Here is an 18,981-nt window from a genome sequence, read left to right on the forward strand (position 1 = left end):
TTAGAGGGGTTTTCCTTCCTATTACTTTTACCAACTTTGGGCTATCTGTTTTCTTGACAATATTGTTCAGAGCTCTGGGCTCAATGTCATTTAAGATGGCTTTGCACTCTCCTCTCTAGCTCAGCAGCACAGGACTGCAGGTGAAGTATTGCTGTGGGCCCTCCTGCCCACCCCAAGAGGATGATAAATGCGTCTTTATTGACTGCCTCCTGACCTGGGCAAAGTTGGGACCCAGACTTTGTCTCTAAAATTCTTTGCTGGTCATAAGGTTTCACCCATAAATGCCAGCAGGGTTAAAGAGGGCCAACTGGCATCCTTCTGTACTCCAGCATTCTATTGTATTTGAAAGTAAGCAGAACCATATCTGAAAGGATCAGATTGCTTGATCTGAACAATCACCCAGATATATAGATCCAGATGAGTTTTAGCCCAAGTTGCTGACACAATTTTTAAATCATCTTTGGCCACAGGGGACATGCTAGAGGACTGGACGTCAACAAATATTGTCTCACTTTGGATGTAAGTTTGCTCGCTGAGCTGGAAGGTTTGTTTTCAGACGTTTCATCACCACATTAGGTAACATCATCATAGTTTCACTTTATAAGAAGGGTGGAGGAGATAGACCAGGGAATTACAGACCAGTGCGTCTCACTTCAGCGGTAGGGGAACTATTGGAGAAAATTGTTTGGCTGAGGGTACTGCAGTTGATGTAGTTTATCTGGATTTCAGCAAGGCCTTTGACAAGGTCCCACATGAGAAACTGATATGATGAAAGTTCACGAGAGTTGGCACGTTGAATCTAAAAGTGGTTTAGTAATAGGAGTTGTAAGAAATAGGGAAGTGTGTTGTTTTTGCAGAAATAGAAAAGCAAGAAAGTGTATGTGGAGAAAGGGGAACAAGAAAAATATCAGCTAGGCAAGCATTAGGGAAATGTATCTTTATCTTTAATATATAATTATGGATAGTTGAGTATTAACATTAGTGCAGAACTATTAAAGCAAATAATTTCTTTCATCATAATGTTTTAAATAATAGTCTCAGCAAAATAGCTGAGATAGCTGAAACGCATAAACTAGGCATGAAAAGATACACTGTTAAAACGTATGTTCAAGAATGGAATGTACCTATGAACAATGGAAGATGTTACAAGCAAAGTAAAAGAACATCAAGATACAGGTTTAGCCTTATGTCAGCACTTACAGAGGGAAAGGCTGCCAACTTGGAGAGAAAGGGGGCAATAAGGGCAGAGCATAGCTGGGCAGTGGCAGAATACTAAGAAAGATTGGGTAATGTAGGAGTCGGGAGAGATGACCTCACGCAGCTCAAAGGCATAACTGTGTAAGAATTTGAATTCTTATTGCTCATTTGCTTCTGTAATTGATGCCCTTTCTTATAATATCATAGAATAAATTGTCTTATTTCCAGTGTTAGTGGTCTCGTCCAAATTTTATTGATTTTGTTTCTAACAGATTTGGGGGCTCGTCCGGGATCCCAGGCTCCGGTCGCTCAGCATTTTTGGGATAAACGGAGAAGGTGCACCTCGCTGATTTTGGTGGTCTCTAGTTTCCCTCCTTGTCGCAGCAGCTTGGGCGAGCGTGATCCGGACTGAGAGATCCTGGAAACAAGAAGGGCAGACGCAGCAATTTCGGTCGGGTGACTCTTGTGTGCACAAGACTCGGGTAAAAAAGGTCTTAAAAGATTTATCCGGGTGACTGGGGTGGGCAGCGGTATTTGCTGCAAGTTGGATATATTTGGGGATCCGGGATTCTGGGTGACTGGGTTAGGCGAATCCGGTCGACCAGGGTAGGCAGCGGTAGTTGCTGCCAGGTAGATATATCCGGGTGACCGGCACCAATATTTGCTGCCAGGTGGATGTATCTGGGAATCCAGGGAATCGGGGTTCTGGGCGACTGGATTAGGTGAATCCGGTAGACCAGGGTAGGCAGCGGTAGTTGCTGCCAAGTGGATATATCCGGGAATTGTCGCGGGACGGGGCGTGCTGAAACGACCAGATAACTCTGTGCACAGACCAAGGTAAAGAAAATGGACCTTTAAGTATTGCCTTGGTGGTCGGGGGCGTACGAGAAGTACGGGGAATTGGCAATGTATAAAATAAAGTATTTAATTGGCTAGATTAATCTGACGAGTAAGGTGTCTATCTGATTCGACCACCCAGCCTTAGACCGGGTTGTTAAGAGGAGAAATCCTCCACGCGAAGGTCAGGACCCTGAAATGGGTGTGGAAGAAGGTGACACCGGACCTCAGTAAGGTTAATTAAATTACATAAAGAAATGGCCGAGTATTAAAATGGGAAATAATAATAGTAATTTAAGTGTCAAAGGGGACATGAAAGGGACGTCCTAGGACCACATCCCAAAAATGTTAGGAGATTGGAAGTACAATCCTTGGACGCGAGGAAAGGCTAAAAAAAATGATAAAATGTCAATGGAAAACAACCTTACAGTCAGGAGGAATCAGATTATCCTTCATGTCAGAAGGGCTAGTAGCTGAAGGGTTACTGAGGGTACACTTCATAACTAACTTATAGCAAGACATCCAGAAAAATATTCAAAACCTAGAGGAGTCTTATGGTCTTAGGAGTTGTTGCAGGAAGCTGAAAGTGTCTGTGAGATACGGTGCTTCTGTGTATGTGTGTGAGAGAGAGAGAGAGAGAGAGAGAAAAGAGCTGTACAGCTAATAGAAAGTTTCACCCTTTGTGATTCAGTTTGACTGCACATTTGTTTGTTGGTCATTAAATGTCTGTTCCCTGGAGCTTGAGAGCCGGGACTGTTTTGAATCTGATTTCTATTATGGAAATTTTAACATGATTTCTTTTAAGGTTAAGGATTTTACAGATTATGAAATAAAATGTTAACTCCTGCTCTTTTTACAGGTCATGACTGCCTTACTATCAGTTTCTAATTATTATCCTTACATAAAAGCAATTTATGGAGGACAGTTGAAGTTTCAGTTCAACATTAGATTGTAATAAATCAAAAAAAATTCTATGATTAAAATCGGTGACCTTGGATTTGGCCATTATTCATGCATTAGATGTTTTTTTTAACAACCTATAGCATTGTAATTGAGCAATGACTGGTCAGGACTATTTAAGAAAACTGATTTTGGATTTAAGTCAAGGGACTAAAACCAGGTAATTATAGTGAATTTCAAAGTTGGGAACTGTACGCATTTTACATTTTAAATATTAAACACTGAATAAATGAATTTATAATATATAAGTTTGAGATTACAGGGAGCGAGAAATATTGCAATTTTTAAAAACAAAATTAATGGTCTAAACAAAACATTGGGTGATGAGGAATGGCCATGAGGTGGCCCTAAAGCTGTTCAGTTGGTTAAATGGGCTCAGCAATTGATCTGGAAACATAACATGAGAAGCAGAAACAGAAAGCAAAAATAATGATAGCCACGGTTGATGAGGTAATAAAGAAAAGGACAAAACTAAAAGGTGAAGGAAACCAGAATGGTGGTGGGCAGCATGTTGAAAATAAAGTGAGGAGAAGGGATGGGGGAGGAGATGTTAAGGGGTCTGGGAGACAGGAACAAGGATCAAAGTGAAAATCCCCACAGGCGGGATCTTATTATTTTTGAAAGACAGGTCACTTTGAGAGAGTGTCCAGACCTGAAAAAGGAAGTAAAGTGCCGTTTATGAACTTGATGAAACATAGGGGTGTCAGGAGTTCCTGCCCCCAGGGACCCCCCAGGAATCCTTGATAAATTTAAAGGTGGGACCTTACAAAGAGGACGTAGTTTTCCTAGTCATTACAGGGGCAGCAAGGTCATCATCCTTAAATTTTAAGCCCAAGGGAGTGGGAACGATAAAGTTAATTGGATTATGGCAACTGTTTTGTGATGAGAGGCACAAAGAATCGGTTTTGCACTCATGACGAGATATTGCCACCATATTGGGGATTGTATTAACTGCAAATGGTGCTATGGAATCTGTTGGTGTTCTTAAAAATGAATGTGCTCGAGCAAAACAATTACAGAAACAGAATGAGAAGTCACAAGTGACTGGTAAACAGACAGAACTGCACGATAGCAGTTTTTAAAATGTTTTAGTCATTTGTTGTGTTTCCACTCTGAATTTTATATATATATATATATAATTAATAATTAATATTTATAATAAATCAATTGTGCTAGCCTGAATCAATATTAATTGGCAGGATTCCTTCTCAGTGACCTATCATATTGATTCATGGTTAATTTAAAATATGACTGCATTAATTTATTGTTAATTAAAGAATGGAAAGCTACATTACTGGCCAGAGTGTGTGCAGGCAGTGGCAGCAACAGCCTTATTGGTAGAGGAGAGTCGGAAACTTACTTTTGAGGGAGCCTTAACACTCAGCACCCCACACCAGGTACGGACCACACTAAATCAGAAAGCAGGACAATGTCTCATATTTTAAGATCCTAGAGTCTGTGAGCCAATCTTAATAGAACAGGATGACCTTGTGTTAGTCACAGATAGTTGCTTGAATCCAGCTGCATTTCTGTGGCAGGGAGAGGGGGGTGGCCCTTAGCAATCCAGAGCATGACTGCCCTGATATTACTGAATAACAGACTAAAGTGTGAATGAACTTAAGAGACGTACCGTTGCATGTGGGAGCTCGGTTGTTTATCGATGGGTCCTCCCGGATGATTGAGGGTAAAAGGCACAATGGATATGCTGTAGTAGATGGGATAGAGGGAAGTGTTATCGAGGCTGAAAGACTGCCTAATGGCTGGGCAGCCCAAACTTGGGAACTCTATGCCTTAGAAAGAGCTCTCAAAACCTTAGAAAACAAAGAAGGAACGATATGTACAGACTCCAAATATGCATTTGGAGTGGTACGTACCTTTGGAAAAATTTGGCAAGAAAGAGGACTGATAAATAGCATTGGGAAAGAACTAGCTCATGAGGAATTGATAAAACAAGTGCTGGAATCCCTATTACTCCCAAGAGAAATAACAATAGTTCATATAAACAGACATCAGAAGGGGAATGAACCTGAAGTAAGAGGAAATAGACTGGCCAATGAGGTAACTAAAGAAGCGATCCTGAATCCACAAGGAGCGGTGATATACTCCCTAATACCTACAATCTCAGATCTTCAGAGTGCCCCGTTGTTTACTGCAAAGGAGGAAAAGGGACTAAAAGATTTAGGAGCTGCAAAAACAGCAGATGGGTGCTAGATGTTACCCGATGGGAGGGAACTGTTGAATAAAATGATGATGCAAGAGATTATAGCTATCCTACATCAGGGGCGTCACTGGGGATTGCAAGCAATGTGTGATTTAGTCGTAAGGAAATATGGATGTAAGGGATTCTATACGTTGGCAAAACAGATATGCACAGGGTGTACAACTTGCCAAAAGATTAATAAGAAAGTAATGGGGGGGGGACGAAACCCAGGGGTGAGACCCTTTCAAAGTATACAGGGTGGATTACACCAAACTACCCCCAATAGAGAACTGCTGAGAAAGGGTGAAGTCATCACACTCGCGTTAAAGGTCCTGTGAACGCCCCATTGGTGGAGTGGCATGCTCATCAGACAACTCTCTGAAAATTAAACTAAGAAAGAAGGAATGAACTGAGACAAAAGACTCTTTTAACGTTTGATGATATCTATTGTTATTAATTGTAAGGGCTTTCTGGACTCACCTCTCCCTGGCACCTAAAAGATTAAGATAGATAGACAGGACGGTAGGCAGGGGTCAGAGATAGGCGGGTACTGGTGTAGTATTGTGACATTAGTAGTACTAACTGTTCAAGGAAGTGGGAAAAATCACTTCACTACACTATGCCAGAATTATGCTAAACAAGAGGGACTTGCCGACTGTTGGGTCTGTGCAGAAGTCCCACACCATGGCAAATCTGGGATCCCCACCTCGCCTCACAGCGCCTGTAGACCCGGGTTCAATTCCCGACTCAGGCGACTGACTGTGTGGAGTTTGCACGTTCTCCCCGTGTCTGCGTGGGTTTCCTCCGGGTGCTCCGGTTTCCTCCCACAGTCACAAAGATGTGCGGGTCAGGTGAATTGGCCAAGCTAAATTGCCCGTAGTGTTAGGTAAGGGGTAAATGTGGGGGTATGGGTGGGTTGCGCTTCGGCGGGTCGGTGTGGACTTGTTGGGCCGAAGGGCCTGTTTCCACACTGTAAGTCTAATCTAATCTAATACTGCTCACCAAAAGAGAAGTGTACGATGTACAACAATTTGACTCGGGCTCAAATGATACAAAGTGGAGATCTGGCAGGAGTGAATATAACTTTGCGGGATGGTTCCCTAGGCCAGCTCCAAAAACTCTGGGTACTATCGATGGCCTTAGAGTTTCCCCACTGAAAGGAGCAGTAAATACCACCTGTTTCTGTAATCAGAATGACGCCGCACCCTTCCAATTAGGAAAATCATCTTGTGTCTACACCAGCCAAGCCACAGCCACGAATATTCCCCAAATATTAAATGGAACATATTGGATATGCGACTTGAAGGCCTATCCATTTATTCCTGGGGAAAAATACATTTGCGTGACCGAATGTGGAGGAATCCATGCAAACACTGCCTCAAAACCAGAAAGGCTGGAGTGGCTGCTGTTACCTCGCTTATATAGAATAGAAAAACCTCCGAATAGAGAAACATGAGCCCAACCTGAGAAAGGAAGTGGGGGATAAGACGTAAGACCTGAGAGGTCTTTGAAGGAGACCGTCTGCTGTGGACACTACTCCCAAACTACGGCACTACAAGGCCAGGGGTGGAAATACAGAAATTGGCGGCTGCCCTTGAAAATTTAATTAATGATACCACCGGCGCAATGGGAGAAACTCACTCCCAGATATCAGCCATAACCACCAAAATGATTGCCACAAGACTAACAGCTTTACAGAATTGAATGGCTTTAGACTATCATTTGGCCAAAAAAGGGGGAACCTGTGCTCTGATTGGTAAGAAATGTTGCACCTTCATCCCAGACACGACATCCATAGTGGAAGATAAGGCAGAAATAGTAAAGAAAAAGATAAGCAATATAAGAGAAATTGGGGATGAACTCTGAAAAGATGAAAGATGGGGATGGGGTGACGAGACTGACTGGTTGGGGAAAATGGTTAGTTAATTTAGGCATTTATATATTACTAATAATTGTAGGTCTACTGATAGGATTTAATGTGTTAAAGTGGATAATGACTAAGTTGGCAATGTCTTTGGGAGGACAACAATCAATAATGATCATGACAATAGCACAAGCACAATAAAGAGAGTAGCAGATTACTCCTAGAGTTTGAAAAAGACAGGCTTAGAAGGACAGAAATGGCAAGATTGTGAACCTCTGCACCATAGAGTGAAAAGAGGGCAGAAAATAAAATTGCAAAAACAACAAATGGTGAAGAAAAAGAAATGGGGGAGTTGTAAGAAATAGGGAAGTGTGTTGTTTTTGCAGAAATAGAAAAGCAAGAGAGTGTATGTGGAGAAAGGGGAACAGGAAAAAATATCAGCTAGGCAAGCATTAGGGAAATGTATCTATTTCTTTAATGTATAATTATAGATAGTTGAGTATTAACATTAGTGCAGAATTATTAAAGCAAATAATTTCTTTCATCATAATAGCTGAGATAGCTGAAACGCATAAACTAGGCACGAAAAGATACACTGTTAAAACGTATGTTCAAGAATGGAATGTACCTATGAACAATGGAAGACGTGACAAGCAAAGTAAAAGAACATCAAGATACAGGTTTAGCCTTATGTCAGCACTTACAGAGGGAAAGGCTGCCAACTTGGAGAGAAAGGGGCAATAAGGGCAGAGCATAGCTGGGCAGTGGCAGAATACTAAGAAAGATTGGGTAATGTAGGAGGCGGGAGAGATGACCTCACGCAGCTCAAAGGTATAACTGTGTAAGAATTTGAATTCTTATTGCTCATTTGCTTCTGCAATTGATGCCCTTTCTTATAAGATCGCAGAATAAATTATCTTGTTTTCAGTATTGGTGGTCTCGTCTAAATTTTATTGATTTTGTTTCTAACAGTCAAGGGAAGGTGTTAAAAAGCAGTTTGTGTGCCTGGAGGCCAATGTCCTGTCATATAAACAATAAGGATCAGTGCTAAGTCTCTGATTGTTTGTGATGGCTGAGAGATGACCTCATAGAGGTTTACAAAATCATGAGGGGCAGGGATAGGGTAAATAGAAAAGAGCTTGTGCAGGATAGGGGAGTCCAAAACTAGACAGCATAGATTAAAGTAAGAGGGGAAAGATTTAAAAGAGACCTAAGGGGCAGAGGGTGGTGTGTGTATGGAATGAGCACCTGCAGAGGTTGTGGAGCCTGGTACAATTACAACATTTAAAAGGCATCTTGATGGGTATATGAATAGGAAAGGGTTAGAGGGATATGTGCCAAGTGTTGATAAATGGGACTAGATTAATTTAGGATATCTGGTTGGCATAAACAGGTTGGACTTAAGAGTCTGTTTCCGTGCTGTACAGCTCTATGACTCTGTGAGGATGGGAATGTGGAGGAGATAGTAAGTAATTTTGAGGATTGCATGAAAATTGGCTGAGTGGTTTGACAGTGAGGAAGAAGGTCGTAATTTACAAGATATAAACGGATTGATCAGATGGATGGCTAGATCAGTGGCAGATGGGTTTAACCCTGATAAATGTGAGGTGATGCACTTTGAAAACAAGAACAAGATAAGGGAGTACTCAATGGATGGCAGGACAATAGGAAGCTCAGAGGAACAGAAGGATCTTGGGGAACTAATTCACATATCCCTGAAGATGGTAGGACAGGTTAATAGGGTGGTTACACTTACCTAATCAGTCATGGCATAGCTTATAAGAGCAGGGAAGTTATATTGGAGCTGTGCAGGACTTTGGTTAGGCCACAGCTTGTGTACTGTGTACAGTTCTGGTCAGCAGCCCCTTAGTACCACCCTATAGGAAGGGTGTTGCCTGCAATTGAGAGATTCAGCTACAAAGAGAAGCTGGATAGGCTCAGGTTGCTTTCTTTGGAGCAGAGAAAGTTAAGAAGGGATCTGACTGAGGTTTATAAGATTATGAGGAGCATGGAGAAGTTTCATTGAAGGGCCAATAAAAAGGATGCACACTTTTAAAGTGAAAGACAGAGTTTAGAGGGGAGTTGAGAAAAGGTCTTTTCACCCAGAGGGTAGTGGGGGCCTCGAATGGGAGGGCAGTTCAGGAAACCTCACAACCATGGCTGACAAAGGAAGTCAGGAAATGTATTAAAGAAAAAGAGAGATCCTATAAAGTGGCCAAGAACAGTGGGAAATCAGAAGATTGGGAAGGATACAAAAACAAACAGAGGATAACAAAGAGTGTAATAAGAAATGAGAAGATCAAATATGAAGGTAGGCTAGCCAGTAATATTAGAAATGATAGTAAAAGTTTATTTCAGTACATAAGAAACAAACGACAGGCAAAAGTAGACATTGGGCCACTTCAAACTGATGCAGGAAGCCTAGTGATGGGAGATAAGGAAATAGCAGGAGAACTTAATAAGTACTTTGCGTCAGTTTTCACAGTGGAAGACATGAGTAATATCCCAAAAATTAAAGGGAGTCACGGGGCTGAGTTGAGTATGGTTGCCGTTATGAAAGAGATAGTGCTAGAAAAGTTAAAAAAGTCTTAAAATTGATAAATCTCCTGGCCCGATGGGATACACCTTAGAGTTCTGAGAGAGGTGGCTGAGGAAATAGCAGAGGCATTGGTTGAGATCTTTCAAGAGTCACTGGAGTCAGGAAAGGTCCCGGATGATTGGAAGATGGCTGTTGTAACCCCCTTGTTCAAGAAAGGATCAAGACAAAAGATGGAAAATTATAGGCCAATCAGCTTAACCTTGGTTGTTGGTAAAATTCTAGAATCCATCATTAAGGATGAGGTTTCTAAATTCTTGGAAGAGCAGAGTCTGATTAGAACAAGTCAACATGGTTTTAGTAAGGGGAGGTCATGCCTGACAAACCTGTTGGAATTTTTTGAAGAGGTAACAAATAGGTTAGACCAGGGAAACCCAGTGGATGTGGTCTATCTAGACTTTCAAAAGGCCTTTGATAAGGTGCCACACGGGAGGCTGCTGAGCAAGGTGAGGGCCCATGGTGTTCGAGGTGAGCTGCTGGGATGGATTGAGGATTGGCTGTTTAACAGAAGGCAGAGAGTTGGGATAAAAGGTTCTTTTTCAGAATGGCAGCCGGTGACGAGCGGTGTCCCGCAGGGTTCAGTGTTGGGGCCACAGCTATTCGCATTATATATTAATGATTTGGATGAGGGGACTGGGGGCATTCTAGCGATGTTTGCCGATGATACGAAGTTAGGTGGACAGGCAGATAGTACTGAGGAAGTGGGGAGGCTACAGAAGGATCTAGACAGGTTGGGAGAGTGGTCCAGGAAATGGCTGATGGAATTTAACGTGAGCAAGTGCGAGGTCTTGCACTTTGGCAAAAAGAATAAAAGCATAAACTACTTTCTAAATGGTGAGAAAATTAGTAAAGCCAAAGTACAAAGGGATCTGGGATTGCTAGTCGAGGATTCTCTAAAGGTAAACATGCAGGTTGAGTCCGTGATTAAGAAAGCGAATGCAATGTTGTCTCTTATCTCAAGAGGGTTGGAATATAAAAACAGAGATGTGCTATTGAGACTTTATAAAGCTCTGGTTAGGCCCCATTTGGAGTACTGTGTCCAGTTTTGGTCCCCACACCTCAGGAAGGACATACTGGCACTGGAACGTGTCCAGCGGAGATTCACACGGATGATCCCTGGAATGGCAGGTCTAACATATGAGGAATGGCTGAGGATCCTGGGATTGTATTCGTTGGAGTTTAGAAGCTTGAGGGGAGACTTAATAGAGACGTACAAGATAATACATGGCTTGGAAAGGGTGGACGCTAGGAAATTGTTTCCGTTAGGCGAGGTGACTAGCTCCCGTGGACAAAGCCTTAGAATTAGAGGGGGTCAATTCAGAACAGAAATGCTGAGACATTTCTTCAGTCAGAGAGTGGTGGGCCTGTGGAATTCATTGCCACAGAGTGCAGTGGAGGCCGGGACGCTAAATGTCTTCAAGGGCGAGATTGATAAATTCTTGTTGTCTTGAGGAATTAAGGGCTAGGGGAGAACGCTGGTAAGTGGAGTTGAAATGCCCATCAGCCATGATTGAATGGCGGAGTGGACTCGATGGGCCGAATGGCCTTACTTCCACTCCTAAGTCTTATGGTCTTAACCTTTAAAAAGTATTCGAATACACACTTGATATGTCATAACATTCAAGGCTATGGGTCTATCACCAATAATTGAGACTAGAGTAGACAGTAGTGTATTTTTACTGGTACAGATTTGATGGGCTGAAGGGTCTCTTTCTGTACTGTATGATTCTATTATATATGTTTATTTAGTATCATGGCGTACAGGATGAGGCCATTTGGCCCATTCTCCATCTGTAAGGTGTTTACCATCTAATCACTTAACAATCAGATGATATCTTCAATCCCACACTTGGGTCAGGCTTTTACGGTTCTCTGCCACACGTCTTCTGGACAGAAAGCCCTGTAAACTTCCCAGGGATCCCAACCACCCTCTAACAAATTGATGTCGTGATATGACTGATCATTGACCACTTTAGGGTCACTTCCCACCCAGCCTCAATTTTGAGGTTAGCAACAGGAGTTTGGGGCAAAGGAGAATGTCAGCATGTTTAACCTGTTCAGGCATTAGGGTTGAGGAGTGGTGTGCCTCCGCATCAGACAGCTCACCCAAGGTCTGCCTCTGCACATGCTCCCTACCTTTGGTCTCAATATTAAGGTGTTCAACTCCTACTCTACATTTCCCCAAGGCCTCACTGTGAGATCCTCCCTCACTTCTCTGGTCCTAGACTCCAGGATTAGGATCAGGGACAGTTTTAGGCCCAGTGCTAGCAAATGCTGCCATTGATGCTGCTGGGAAGATTCCTTGGAGCGTAACATGGCGGCAGGGCTTCTGTGATTGATGAGAATTTCCCGCTGACTGCTCAGCAGCTGTCAGGAAACTTCACCATCCAAACAATCCTGTCCTCGAAGCTGAGTGTGGAATCCAGGCTGGCCCACAAAGGTGGTACTAAGGGGCCACTAATATTAAAATATAACAGGTGTACAGATTCCTGTTAAGCAAGAGGGTGAAAGGTTATCAAGGATGGGCACAAATGTGAATTTGAAATTATAATCAGATCATCCATGACCTTACTGAATAGCAAAGCAGGTTTGAGGGGCTGAATGCCTTATGCTTGCTCACATATGAATAAAATTCAGGCAAACATTGAAGTTGTGTGTTGTGCAGTACTGCTACTGGTAGTTAACTTAGCATCTGTAATTTGGAAAATGCTAAAGTCCTTTATCAAGGAAGAAATGGTAGGGCATTTAGAAAATCTTAATGTAATCAAACAGAACCAACATGGTTTTGTGAAAGGGAAATCATGTCTAACAATTTGCCAGAGTTTTTTCAGGATATAACAAGCAGACTTGAAGATGGGGAACTGGTCGACATAGTTTATTTGGATTTCCAAAAGTCATTTAATGAGATGCCACAGAAAGGTTTATGGTACAAGATAGGAATTCGGTATTAGGAGAAATTTATTAACATGGATTGATGATTGGTTCACACACAGAGGACAGCGAGTCAGGATGAATGGGTTTTCTTCAAAATAAAAATATGTAACTAGTGGGTGCCACAGCAATCAATCCTGGGGCCTTAACTATTTACCATTTACATTAATGACTTGGAAATGGACAGAGCGTAATGTATCCAAATTTGCTGACATTACAAAAATAGATGGGAGAGCACGTTTTGACGAGGACCTAAACAATCAGCAAGGGGATACAGATAGGTTGAATAGGTTGGCAAAAACATGCCACGTTTAATGTAGGAATGGAGAAAGGTCAATCATTTTGATAGGAAGAGTCAAAAGGCAGCTTGTAAAAGGTTCAAGAACCAGACAGCACAGATTTAAAGTGATTCGAAAAGAAGCAAATATGAAGCAAAAGAAAACATTTTCACAGCAAGTACTTAAGAGTTTCCAAAGCAGTGACTAGAAGTTTGGTGGAGACATGATCAATTCAGGCTTTTACCAGGCCATTAAATAATTATTTAAAGAGTAATTGGATGCAAGGGTATGAGGAAAAAGCAGGAAATTGGCAGTAGGTAATTATGTTTTTTTGACAGACAGTGCAGGCACAAGTACCAAATAGCCACTTTCTACATTATAACAGCCCTGTGATTCTGTGAAATTTGGCTGTATTGTTTGAGAAATTTACTAGGTGTTGGATCAGGACAGAGCACTTGATGGACTTTAGTAAGGCTTTTAACAAAGGTTGTACATGTGAGACTGGTTAAGAAGCTAAGAGCCCGAGAGATTCAGGGCAATTTGGATTCAAAATTAGTTTAGAGGCAGCATCACCATCAGACTGACGATGGTCGAAGTGTGTTTTTGTGACTTGAAGTTCAGTGCTGGATCCCTTACTGTTTGTTACATACATTAATGAGCTGAACATTAATGTAGGAGACTTGATCAGTAAGTTTGCAGATGACAGGAAAATTATGTGGAGCCCGAGACTTCCTTGGGTACTTCCTCCCTCCAACTAAGTCTTTATAGTGAAAGAACTGTAAAATGTACTGACTGCTGGTTAAGCACTTGAGGACATACAGATCTTGATGAGAAGCAAGTCTTTTGTTCTCGATAAATCTCATTCAATAACTCATACTGTGCACTGCTTAGTAGCTGTACAGTTCCAACCTGTGGGTTAGGATTTAGTAATACAGGTCGTTCTGCTATAACGTGTGTTTTGTTAATGTGAATTTGCTATAACTCAATTAGCAAATTGAGGACCCTATTTCTAAAGTATAAAGTTTTAAAGCGTGTATTGGTTATAACGCAATTCCAGCCCCATTAGTCTAAATGTTGCTGCAATTATGCTATTTTCTAAAACACAAGATTGCATGAGAATGTAATTACCACGCTACAGCAGAACTGACTATCCCTAGATGATGTTTTGAGGTAATTGTGATATCTGAGACCTCAACAGTCACGAGTTAATGTTCAGCTAAAATGTTGGACTCCTGTATAGCTCAGAGTATGTTGTTCTTCATCTAGCCTTAGCATCATTTACAGTGCAACAATAAACATTGTCTAACAGTAATCTGGAAGTCTGACCTGAGCTTGTGTCAGGACCCAAATAACTCACATTAGAACCTGATCCAAGATTACCAACATTTCACATTCAGATACAAATCTGACAGATTCTGAAACTTTCAGTCATTGGAATATTGCGTGAAATTCTGGTCTCCTTCCTATTGGAGAGATGTTGTGAAACTTGAAGGGGTTCAGAAAAGATTTACAAGGATGTTGCCAGGGTTGGAGGATTTGAGCTATAAGGAGAGGCTGAACAGGCTGGGCTGTTTTCCCTGGAGCGTCGGAGGCTGAGGGGTGACCTTATAGAGGTTTACAAAATCATGAGAGGCATGGATAGGATAAATAGACAAAGTCTTTTCCTTGGGGTCGGAGAGTCCAGAATTAGAGGGTATAGGTTTAGGGTGAGAGGGGAAAGATATAAAAGAGACCTAAGGGGCAAGTTTTTCATACAGAGGGTGATACGTGTATGGAATGAGCTGCCAGAGGAAGTGGTGGAGGCTGGTACAATTGCAACATTTAAAAGGCATTTGGATGGGTATATGAATAGGAAGGGTTTGGAGGGATACGGGCCAGATGCTGGCAGGTGGGACTAGATTGGGTTGGGATATCTGGTCGGCATGGACAGGTTGTACCAAAGGGTCTGTTTCCGTGCTGTACATCTCTATGGCTCTATGTGATACTGTTTTTATTGAACACACCTCCACATTCTTTATCACTTACATGGTTTCCATGGAGATCCAGCTTGATTAAATTGCGACAGTTTGCGAGAGCATCAATTTTAGTGATGTAATTCCTGGACAGGATGCAAATCTTCAGAGTACAGCAAAGAGACAAGCTGCCCAGGTTTTTCAGGTAATGTTTAGATAGGTTTACTACCGCAATCTTATCCAGTTTCTTCTCCTTCAACGTACTGTCCATCTCTCCACATGACAGGATTAATGATTTTGAAGGAGACACAAGGTGGCTTCTGTCTAGCCTCAGATCTGTGAAGATCTGTGGAATATACAAAGCCATCAACTTGTAACAAAGAAAGCTGAAAAGATTTTGTCTTCTCACTTTCTCTTTTAAAACAGCACATCATCTAGACTGACATTTCAATGCAGCAGTGAAGGAGCACTTTATTGTTTAGAATGATCACAGTTGAGGTCCTGCTCTTTACCTCATTGCTGTTTATTGGAGCTTTTGTGTTGCATCCTCATGTGGTTAACTCTGGGCAATTAGGGGTGGGCAATAAATACTGACCTAGCTAGTCATGCCCACATTCCATTAAAAATCCTGGATTAAATTGTGACATTTCAAAACATGCTTCATTGTGCATTGTGGAGATGTAAAAGATCGGATAGAAAAGCTTTCTAACAGACTGAAAATCTATTTAGAGGTGTGAAAAGTGATGTAGACTCCAACTTAAAGTTACAAACTGACATAGTCAGAACAATGCTGGGAATGTGAAGATATGAGGTTTCATCACGAGAACCAAGCTGTTTAATCTTCTTGTAGGTGAGATATTAGTAGCCATGGAGGAACAGAGGGAATTAAATGTCTAGGTGCACAATTCACTAAGGGTTACTGCATCAGCACAAAATGACAAAATAAATTTTAGCCTTCCTCTCAAGGGTCTGGAAGACAAAGGTGATGATTGAGTTTATGCAGATTTATCAGGTGCTGGGCATTGCACCTCAGGAAAGCCATGTATCAACTTATGCCACGTGGACTGAAGTGGTTCAAGAAGGTAGCTCTTTTAATTCATTCTAGGATGTGGACTTCACTGGTAAGGCCTGCATTTACTGTCCATCACTAACTGCACAGAAGATAGTCAAAAGTTTGAAGTGTTGAATGTTGGCTGAGCTAGGTAAGAACAGGAGATTTTTGTCTCTAAAGGACACTTTTGAACCAGATTGTTTCCTATAACAATTGCCAGTGGTTACCATTCGGCAAGCTTTTGATTCAGATCTTTAGTAGATTTAAATTTCACCAGCTACCATGGAAAAATTCAAACCCATGTCAATAGAATATTGGCTGAAAGTTCTGGATTGCTAGTCCAGTAGCATTACCACTCCTTGACAATCTGCCTAACAGCAGTAAGGGATGAATGATCGTGCCAATGACATCCATATCCTGTGAACTGGTAAAAGAGAAAAATCATGGAGGGTGCTGTATAGAGATTCAACAGAACAATACAAGGGACAAAAAGGATTAAATTATTGGGATTGTTTGCATAAACTTTGTTTGTATTCTCTGGATTTTAGAATGTTGATAGGTGATCTGATACATTTTTATAGTGTCGAAAGAGAACTTGCTTCCTCAGGTGGAGGAACTCAGAATAAGAGCACAGAACATTAAAGTGAAGGGATGATGACCAGTAGCACTCTTCTCGCACAAATGGAAATGGAAACCTGGAACTCTTTCTCCCACCATGCAAAAGGCTGTAGATCCTGGGAACCAGTTTTTTACATTTCCCAACTTACTGCCAGATTACTTCGTATGGCCTCATTCTCTTCATCTCTAAAACTCTTCCCAGCCACAGAAACATCCAAGATCTCTGCGATCTTCCAATTTTTACCTTTACTGCAGCCTGATTTTGAACCACTGTGATTGTGCTTCAGCTGTCAGGCCCTAAGCTATGAAATTTAAGACCATAAGATATAGGATTGGAAGTAAGGTCTTTCAGCTCATCGAGTCCAATCCGCCATTCGATCATGGTGATGGGCATTTCAACTCCACTTACCCGCATTCTCCCCGTATCCCTTAATTTCTTGCAAGATTAAGAATTTATCAATCTCAGCCTTGAAGACATTTAACATCCCAGCCTCTACTGTGCTCAGTGGCAATGAATTCCACAGGCCCACCACTCTGGCTGAAGAAATGTCTCATTTCCATTTTAAATTGACCCCCTCTAATTCTAGTGCCCACAGGTCTAAGTTCCCCCACCTGATGGAAACAAGTTTCCAGTATCCACCCTTTCTAAGCCATGCATTATCTTGTAAGTTTCTACTAGATCTCCCCTCACCCTTCTAAACTCTAATGAATACAATCCTAGGATCCTCAACCGCTTATTGTATGTTAGGCCTACAATTCCAGGGATCATCCTCGTGAATACCTGTTGGATACGCTCCAGTGCTAGTATATCCTTCCTGAGGTGTGGGGCCCAAAACTGGTCACAGTATTCTAAATGGGGCCTTACCAGAGCTTTATAAAGTCTCAGTAGCACATTGTTGCTTTTACATTCCAACCATCCTGAGATAAATGACAATATATTTGCTTTCTTAACCACGGATTCAACCTGCAAGTCAACCTTTAGAGAATCCTGGACGAGCACTCCTAGATCCCTTTTACTTTGATTTTATGAATTTTCTCACCATTTATAAAATAATCCATGCCTGTATTCTTTTTTCCAAAGTGCAAGACCTCACATTTGCTCACATTGAATTTCATCAGCCATTTCTTGGACCACTCTCCTAAACTGTCTAAATCTTTCTGCAGCCTCCCCACCTCCTCACAACTACCTGCCTGTTCGCCTAACTTCATATCATCGGCGAACTTCGCTAGAATGCCTCCTGTCCCTTCATCCGGATCATTAATATATAATGATTTGGAGATGCTGGTGTTTTCCACAACTTCCTGATGAAGGAGCAGCGCTCTGAAAGCTAGTGCTTCCAATTAAACTTGTTGGACTATAACCTAGTGTTGTGTGATTTTTAAATTAATATATAAAGTGAAGAGCTGCGGCCCTATCTGTAAGGCATGCTTTAAAATAATCTTTGACCAAACTTTAAGTTCCATATTTTACAATTTCTCCTATATGGCATACATCAAATCTTTAAAAATGCTCCTAATGAACATTTTACTACACATTTTACTAGGTGCCAATGTTGTATTTTCAATGATCATAGGTGTAATTCATGCTTGTTTATTTGACTCAAAGGTCAGCATTTTATATCTGGAAGGCAGGTAATGTCACCCTAAGTATTGTACCTGCTCATGAAATATCACATTCCTTTAAAAAAAAATCAAGAGGCAGTGAATGTGCAAAAGGAAATTTGGGCCTCAGTACATTTCATTTATCTTCAATGATGGTACAGCTAAATTAACTTGAGAATCTTCTTGAATCACTGCAAAATTTAATTTAATTATTAAAACTTCGCCTGATCTTCCCCATCTTAAGCCAGATTGAGTCAGCACCTGGACATTCGTCCATTGATTCTCAGCACAAAAATAAATAAAGCCGCACCATCAAAATCTACATTGCCTCTTAATGTCACTCCAGAAGTGAGCGTGAGGATTTGAAGTTATGTCACAAAGACCTTGCAACTGAGCAGTAGCTTAAACCCACAAGGATGGGCAAAAAAATAATAAGTTCATGAAGTATTTTTGAAGGGGAATCGACCTGAAATGAATGAGTGCAACTGTGACTCTGTGCGCAGTCAGATCCCCGAACAAGAAGCTAATGACCAGAGAAGCAGAAGCCCAGGGACAGGGTGACCAGGATGGGATCCACGGGATCGGAGGATTCCGTGCCGGGGGTGAGGGAGGAGATGCCTCTGCGGGCGGAAGGGGAGTTGGGGTCGGGGTCGGGGTCGCTGGCCCACACTCGCCTTGTTTCTCACCGGCTGCTCCCGAAGCGCCGCCATGTCTGACCCCGCGGTTGCTATGGGCGATCTGGGCCGATACTGCGCAGGCGTGGAATCAACCATCACCACATCAACCCCCGTCCTGCAGCGTCTGTTTACAATCACCGACACTGCCTCTGGGCACATGGAGAATTTCAACATGATTACTGGTTGGATTATATGCTCCCTGTTCGGGATGTCGAGAC

At 41.9% G+C, this 18,981-nt stretch overlaps 1 protein-coding gene across 1 annotated transcript in view; it reads right to left on the reverse strand.

Annotated features, from left to right (window-relative positions):
- LOC132818569 (uncharacterized) overlaps positions 1–18,937 on the reverse strand; it is a 35,461-nt gene extending 16,524 nt beyond the window's left edge. Inside the window, exons 1-2 of the mRNA XM_060829626.1 lie at positions 18,761–18,937; positions 14,889–15,161 (exon numbers count right to left, since the gene is read on the reverse strand). Coding sequence (XP_060685609.1) covers positions 14,889–15,161; positions 18,761–18,937 — 450 coding nt within the window. The remainder of the gene's footprint in view (positions 1–14,888; positions 15,162–18,760) is intronic.
- Between the last annotated feature and the right edge of the window lie 44 nt (positions 18,938–18,981).

Source organism: Hemiscyllium ocellatum, chromosome 9 (genome assembly GCF_020745735.1).
Source record: "Hemiscyllium ocellatum isolate sHemOce1 chromosome 9, sHemOce1.pat.X.cur, whole genome shotgun sequence".
NCBI classification, from domain to species: Eukaryota; Metazoa; Chordata; class Chondrichthyes; order Orectolobiformes; family Hemiscylliidae; genus Hemiscyllium; species Hemiscyllium ocellatum.